The sequence below is a fragment of the Limulus polyphemus genome, unplaced genomic scaffold (assembly GCF_000517525.1).
Source record: "Limulus polyphemus unplaced genomic scaffold, Limulus_polyphemus-2.1.2 Scaffold2099, whole genome shotgun sequence".
Classification (NCBI taxonomy): Eukaryota; Metazoa; Arthropoda; class Merostomata; order Xiphosura; family Limulidae; genus Limulus; species Limulus polyphemus.
This window is the reverse complement of record NW_013667709.1, coordinates 105,238-113,395: the sequence shown is the minus strand read 5'-3', so window position 1 is coordinate 113,395 and position 8,158 is coordinate 105,238. Positions and strand designations below refer to the sequence as shown.

Genomic DNA, 8,158 nt, shown 5'->3' with positions numbered 1-8,158 from the left:
TGTTCCATCGGACTTAATTAGTTATATATATATATACCTGTATTTGTTCTATTGGACTTAGTTAGTTATAATTTAGCACTTATTCATCAGAGATTTCATTAAACATAACCTGTAATTTGTAAAATGTAACCAATATTTTAAAGGCTGGCAGCAGTAGATTCTGCTGGAAGTCATGAAAATACCTAAGCTGATGAATTATGATCATATTATCAACTAATATTCTGTCCCCTCCAGTGGCACAGCATTATGTGTGTAGACTTACAAGGCTAGAAACCGGGTTTTGATACCCGTGGTGGGCAGAGCACAGATAGCACATTGAATAGCTTTGTGCATAATTATAAACAAACAAACTAATATTCTGAGTTGTCCAACTTTAGACTTAAGGTTAACATGTATGCTGTCACTATGTGGTAGGTAAGTTTATCGACTGACCAGGTTTGGAAAGGTTATTAGTTAGAAATGTAAAAAAGGTAAAATAACTCGGTGGCTTAGGTAAAATGTATGTATGGATATGTTCCAACTCCATATGATTGTGTGGATTAGTTGGTTTATGAGATCCAGTGTGAGTTTTCACAATTTTAATTTTTCCCTCAGTGTCATGGTGTTGGAAATCTGAAGCATGAAATGTGAAAAGAACGATGTGATGCAAGTGATTAAGACATTTTAATAGTGTAGTTTACTGATACCATTTTTTTAATGTAGTGAATAAAACTTTTTTTATGTAGGTGCTGATTTCCTACAATGCGAGATTGAAAATGGTGGGTTGCTTGGTAGCAAGAAAGGTGTTAACCTCCCAGGAGTTATTGTAGATTTACCCGCAGTGTCAGAAAAAGACAAGGAAGATATATTGTTTGGAGTGGAACAAGGGGTACATTTTACTTTATATCTTAAATGTAATAATAATAATAGGCTATAATATTCAGTACTTCAACAATTAAAAGATATCATATTGGTCTTAAATGGCCATTATAATTACTAGTATAAAAGACCATCAAAAATGATGGGATACCATTATTGAATGATTAATGAAAATTCTATAATTTAACAAAAACGAATTTATCTGTACCTCCAAAGTACACCTACTCTTTACTTATTTCATCAGTCTCGAAGTAATTCTTTAATCACCACATTTTAAGTAAAAACTACGCAGAAAAATGAAATATTATCATGAACAAACATGTGTGCACTTTGAAGGGTACTAAATAATACTTTTGAGCCTTTTCACTGTATTCTAGGTCAGGAAGTAGAAAACATAGTGCAGAAATTCCAACACAAATTTTCAACTCTTTCAAATGTACAAAGGATAAAATATATTTGGTAGTAATAAACGTTTATTTTTCTTTATGTTTTAAGGCAAAGTTCATAATATATTTGTTAAAATACCAAAAGAATATTTATTAACATTTATTCACCACTTAAACAATGACTATAATGTTAGTAATAGTAGGCCAATTTGTAGTCTAATTTAATACATAAATATAAGGTAAGGCTTAGCTGAAACACTACTTGGTAAATTTTATTTTGCTTTTGACTACAACTCAATGTCATAAAACTTCTATTATCTAATCAAAGTTATCAAAAAATAAAGAATAAAAAAAAACTTTTTAACAAAAATAACATGAATATTGAACATTTAACATAAACACCATAGTTGTCCTAAGAACAGTCAGGTGATAGTTTTGTTGCTAAGTGACAATGTGTATTGTTGAGCACAACCAAAAAAAAGTGTGTGAAAGTGTTCTTGACAAAGGGAATAAGCCTTTTATAGTTAGTGATGTGATTATGACTCTTGGAGAGCATTTCAATAACTATTATTAACATAAAAAAAAAAGACCCCACCCCCACCTCGTTGCCCAATTCTTCAACCAACCTGGTCATGATGTGATTCTCATAGGTACAGAAGCTGGTTTCAAAACTAAAGCTGATAGAGAAATGAAAGAAGCCTACTGGATTGCCACTTTAAATACTGTTCAACCTTGTGTAATAAATCTAAATCCTAGAATAACTGATCTTCAACCATTAATTAGTTTCTGTCAGAAAAATAAGCCCACCCCTTCTCGTGTGAATTCTCTATTTTTACCCCTAATCTTTCTTGAGTATAAATGTAAATAGTAGAGTTTTAAATTACATGCACTTTTTCGTTGGGGGTGGTGAGTGATTTTATGAAAGTATATTTTTTTTGTTGAAATAATAAATTAATCAACCACTCAGAATCTTGTTTATCATACTTTAGACAAAGTTTAAAAACTTAAATAGAATTCTCTAGGGTATTAACTTTGTAATTGCCAATTTTAAAATTGCAGGTAGACGTGATCTTTGCCTCTTTCATAAGGAATGGAGCTGGGGTGAAAGAAATTCGTCAGATCTTGGGAGATAAGGGCAAATATATTAAAATTGTCCCTAAGATTGAAAACCATGAAGGTGTTAAAAAGTAAGGATTTAACTTTTATGTAGACTTAGATTAGTTTATTTGGTTGTTTTTTTTTATATACATTACATTTGTAAAGAAGTGACTTCATTGTTTTAACACTGGATCTTCCTGTTGTATGTCAAGTTACAGAGTGCTGTTGATTTATCTGTCACAAAATTTTCATTTCTCTTATGTTGGTAATCATAACAATCACAATACATGTTTTAAATTTAAGTTCTTCAGAAATAAGCAGTAGGTTTAATACACTTGATGTGACCCAAGCCATGATTTAACTTCATTTAGAGACCCATATGTGGATGACATGTTTTGTTGTGCAAGTAGTCACATCGTTGGCTTTATAATATAATTATTTTATGTTTGTTTTAATGTAATTTAATGACAAATGACTAAACATCATTACTATTACTCTGACAGTATATTATTATCCTTCTCAGCAGAGATTTATTTATAATTGTTTCAAATATAAAAGAAGTAATTGTCTTTAAAATTTTAAAATAATCTTGAAAAGTTTGAAAATGTAAGTTTTAACATGACTGTAGGATTGATGAAATCATTGAAGTCAGCGATGGGATCATGGTTGCCCGTGGTGACTTGGGAATAGAAATTCCCCCAGAAAAAGTCTTCCTTGCACAGAAGATGATGACTGCCAAATGTAATATCCTTGGAAAACCCGTTATCTGTGCTACTCAGGTAAATGCCTAATAAGATGAATATATCAAAGAGGCACTTTTTGGTTCTACAAAAATACTTTTATAAAAATTTTCAGGGTTGAAAAAGCTGGTAGTTTTAGAAAATATTTGACAGGAAATGCAGCATGAATATGATTTATAATACAGCAGTAACCAAATAATGTGTGTGAGAGAAAGAGAGAGAGATTCCCAAACCAATATATTTGTATAGTTTTGTATGAAATTTATTGAACTTGTTAATGCCATTTTATATTTTAGAAGTTTTAAAAATTTAACAATGTTGCTTTTTTATTTAATGTTTAAGAAATGAACTACTTTCTTGAGAAGGTTCTGTAGTGACATTTTAAGATGATTTGGATGTTTATTAGATGCTTGAAAGTATGGTAAAGAAGCCACGTCCGACTCGGGCTGAAAGTTCTGATGTAGCTAATGCTATTCTGGATGGGGCAGACTGTGTGATGTTATCCGGTGAAACAGCCAAGGGGGACTACCCTCTGCAAGCTGTCAAAATCATGGATGCCATCTGTACAGAAGCCGAGGCAGCCATCTTTCACAAACATGTTTTCACAGAGCTTATTGCCAAGGCTCCAATTCCTCTTGATTCCACACATTCTGTTGCTATAGCAGCAGTTACAGCTTCTATGAAATCCTTAGCCTCGGCTATTATTGTTATCACCACTACGGGAAGGTAAGCTAATGTTGTTATCGGGATAAAAGAAGGATATATTGTAAGTTATCACTACACTTTAACAGAATAAGCTATTGGCGTTATGATTGGAACAAAACAAGTTCTCATCATCACAAGAAAATATTGTTAGCTCACTTGTTATTACTGCAACAGAAAGCTATATTACAAGCTGTTATTAGTGTTGTTGCTGCAATAAGATTAACTGTGAATATTATACCATAGAAAAGATATCGTATTGATTTTTATGACTACAACATAATGGTCAACTATCAGCAGATAAATGTGTCATTGCCAGAATTAAGATGTATTATTGTTACAGTTATCTAAGTTATTCTTGGGCTGCTGAAATTAAAATAGTTTTAATACCAGATAATTTAGAAAGTACAGTCAATGCTTAATTTTTTTGATGGAAGTACACAATATAAATGAACAAGAAGTACAAGTCAGACTTCGTAATAGTCTCACAATTTTCTTCAGACAAACTTATAGTACAAATCGGACTCAATAACAGTTACTTTTATCCTGCATTACAAATTTACTTGAAACTGAACACCATTAATAGTGTTTACTCTTGTCACCGTTTCAAGATACAAAGTAGAATTTTTTTATAGTTCTAAATTGTTTTTTTTTTTCATTTAACTTTCAACTTTTCACATGTTTATGGCTGTCTTTCATATTATAAAATAATCAATCCAGAATACTGTCAGTTTCACGTATTCAGTAATAATATTTTAATATTTTCACAGTTGTAAAATTAATATTATATTTCAGTTTCTAGATATTTACGATTTCATATATAAAATCGGTTATTCAGCCTGTTGTTTCGACTGAGAGATTGTTGTGGTTTAAATTGGAAAGAAAAGGGTATTGAACTTAAGTAGATGTTCGGGAAGTAAATGTTTTATTTCTTTTTATAAGAAATTATTTTTATGAAAGTTTTCCATTTCAAAACAGAACAGCCCACTTGCTAGCAAAGTATCGTCCCCGGTGTCCCATTGTAGCCGTTTCTCGTCTGAATGTTACAGCTCGCCAAGCCCATCTGTGGCGGGGAATCTTACCACTTCTTTTTACTGGTTAGTATTTTTTAATGAATAACTAAATAAACTTGGTTGTATTTTTATCATTTTATGGAAGAAAAAAAAAAGGGGAAAATAGTATTCTGTATAATCTACAGTAAACTTAATTTCACAATCTTGAACAGATATTATAGTTAGGGTTCGTGTACAGAATACATGCTCTTTATATATTTTGAAACTTTCGTTGAGTTGGTGGATGTTGCCTCCAAATAGTTTAGTGCAAGAAATCTAAGTTGAATTTTCATGTTGTCTTATATTGTAGGGGAACGATTGCAAGACTGGCCTCATGATGTGGATGCGAGGATACAGTATGCTATCAATTTCGGCAAAAAGCGAGACTTCATTAATCCTGGTGATGCTGTTATTGTTGTGACAGGCTGGCGAAAGGGAGCTGGAGCCACCAACACAATGAGAGTTGTATATGTCGATTAATCTGACGTTCCTATTTTTCTATGATGAAGCGATTTCTTTTGTGGCTTTTGAAATATTTTTTTGTACTGTGAACAAACTGAAACAGTCATTTTTGACAAAATCTTTTGTGATAATTAAGTTATTATACACTTATCAGACATTAATGCTTTCTTTAACATTTAGCATTCTGAAACTAAAGTAAGTGCTAATATAATTGTCTGGTTATTATAACAGCAACTGTTATAATAATAGTCTGGTTATTGTAACAGCAACTGTTATAATAATAGTCTGGTTATTGTAACAGCAACTGTTATAATAATAGTCTGGTTATTGTAACAGCAACTGCTATAATAATAGTCTGGTTATTGTAACAGCAACTGCTATAATAATAGTCTGGTTATTGTAACTGCAACTGCCATAATAATAGTCTGGTTGTTGTAACGGCAACTGCCGTAACAGTAGCCTGGTTGTTGTAACGGCAACTGCCGTAACAGTAGCCTGGTTGTTGTAACGGCAACTGCCGTAACAGTAGCCTGGTTGTTATATCATATATATGAAAACATTACATGATTTTAATTTATTTCAAGATGGGATTTTTTATACACACACACAGCACAAAACGAAGTATCCAAGAAAATTATGGTAAATGATTAAAAATAGTGTAATAAACAAGTGCCTTTCAAAATATTTAAATAATTATTTTTTCATGTATTTAATGGTAATATAATTCTATATAAACAAGAAGTTAGCTGTAGTTATTGCTCTAAGGTACTGTAGCTGTAGCGTTTTGAATTATCATAATGTTTAACTTGAAGTAATTACATTCTCTGTGCTTTAGGTGTCTATCATTTTTAATCACAGAATAAATATTAAAAGTTAAACCGACTCGTTTGTATACCTCATTTCTTATTGGATCGTACTGAATGCTAAAACATCATGAAAAAATAAATAAGATCCCACTGGTGTTACAAATATCAAGCTTAAAAGACTGTAAACTTGGAACACAATATTTTTGAGAACCTACTATATAATCTTAAATCGTGCCTTACCTAAGCCTCATTGCATCCTTTAAAGTGCTCTTGACGTCTTATATTTACTTGGTGTCATCTTGTATTTACTTAAAAGATTTACAATGCAGCATTAAACATCTTTACTTAGCTGCAGAAAATGTGCATTTCAGTATGTAATTTTTTAAAGGCAGGATGTATTTCTGCCACTCCTTTAAAAGGAACTACAACAGAACTGTCTTGAATTTAGCCAAGTTTAGTGTTTAAATATTTTGGATCCTGTTGGTCACGACGTGAGATAATGAATTTAATATGCGTACAATCGGATATAAAGCACACAGATACTTTGTGAGATGAGCTTTTGCAGTCTCTCTGAGTGTGACTGGTATATTCACAAGAGTTCGTGTGATAAACATATCAATGGCACATGCATCTCTGCTATCCTGTTTGCTATTTTTTTTACAATATGTCTATTACTGTGATTTATCAGTCCTGTCATTGAGTCAGTCATATGTACCAGAGTTAATAGCATTTATGGTAAGTGGAAAGATGAAGACCAGATCCAGATTTTAGTCATTGCTGCTAGATGAAGCATTCTTCCAAAGAGTTCTTGTTATCTGCATTTCTCTGATTTTTCCTGGCCTTAGTTAAACTAATTTTGACTTTGGTGACTTGAAATTCTTTACTTTCCCTTTTTTTTAAATTCCTCACACCATTTTGTATATGCCCAGCAAAATTATTTATGTACTTGTAGCTCACTCTCAGAAACCTTGGTTGTGACATAGTCGTTAGTTCACTGTTTTGCTAAACGAAGTGGGTAGGGATAACATTATGAAAAAGTTTTCCATGACAATGCACACTGACGATAATTAATGCTATACCGGTATACGCAAACGATACTGTGAAGTTTCTAGACTGACATGCTGTAGAGAATAAAGTATATACAAAATGTGATTCACTTAAAAAAATTGTATGGATTGAAGGAAATTTACCATATCAAAAGTTGTTTACACAAACTTAGGTTTTGAGGCACAAGATCAGAATTTTTGCATAAGCATGGTATTGCACTTTAGAAGGATTTAAAAGTACAAAACTATATCCCTCCTACATAACGTATCACACAAGCTTAGTGCTGCAACTGCTCTAAAGTAATTTAAACAATGCACGGTATTTAATGTGGTCGTACTGTATGGAGAATATCGCCAGAATGTCTGCCAAACTTCATCCTTCGCAACATCTGTCAATGGCTGAGAGCTATAGGTTCATTTATGTATATCACAACATCTGTCAACGACCGAGAGCTATAGGTTCATTTATGTATATCACAACATCTGTCAATGGCCGAGTGCTATGGGTTCATTTATGTATATCACAACATCTGTCAATGGCCGAGTGCTATAGGTTCATTTATGTATATCACAACATCTGTCAATGGCCGAGTGCTATAGGTTCATTTATGTATATCACAACATCTGTCAACGGCCGAGAGCTATAGGTTCATTTATGTATATCACAACATCTGTCAACGGCCGAGTGCTATGGGTTCATTTATGTATATCACAACATCTGTCAACGGCCCAGTGCTATAGGTTCATTTATGTATATCACAACATCTGTCAATGGCCGAGTGCTATAGGTTCATTTATGTCTAGATACTGTATTGGCTTGACTAAAAGCAGCAAGTATTGACACCAGGTTTGTATTTGGGCAACACTTTGAGCACAATTATTGATTGCTGGCCAATATTTACAAACTACTGATAGGATATCTACCTCATCTGTATTTATACTTGTTTCTGTAGGCAGATTTTGGTAATTCTTGGTTTTAAAGTGTTTAATTTGTTATTGAATATACCT

General features: G+C 32.4%; 1 protein-coding gene across 2 annotated transcripts in view; it reads left to right on the top strand.

Annotated features, from left to right (window-relative positions):
• Positions 1-6,180, top strand: part of LOC106465943 (pyruvate kinase PKM-like) — a 25,634-nt gene extending 19,454 nt beyond the window's left edge. For both annotated transcript variants that reach the window (XM_013926184.2, XM_013926185.2), the window contains exons 6-11: positions 726-868; positions 2,304-2,431; positions 2,971-3,121; positions 3,489-3,808; positions 4,763-4,881; positions 5,147-6,180. In XM_013926184.2, the coding sequence (XP_013781638.1) occupies positions 726-868; positions 2,304-2,431; positions 2,971-3,121; positions 3,489-3,808; positions 4,763-4,881; positions 5,147-5,316 (1,031 nt within the window). In that variant the 3' untranslated portion in view covers positions 5,317-6,180. The remainder of the gene's footprint in view (positions 1-725; positions 869-2,303; positions 2,432-2,970; positions 3,122-3,488; positions 3,809-4,762; positions 4,882-5,146) is intronic.
• The last annotated feature ends 1,978 nt before the right edge of the window (positions 6,181-8,158 follow it).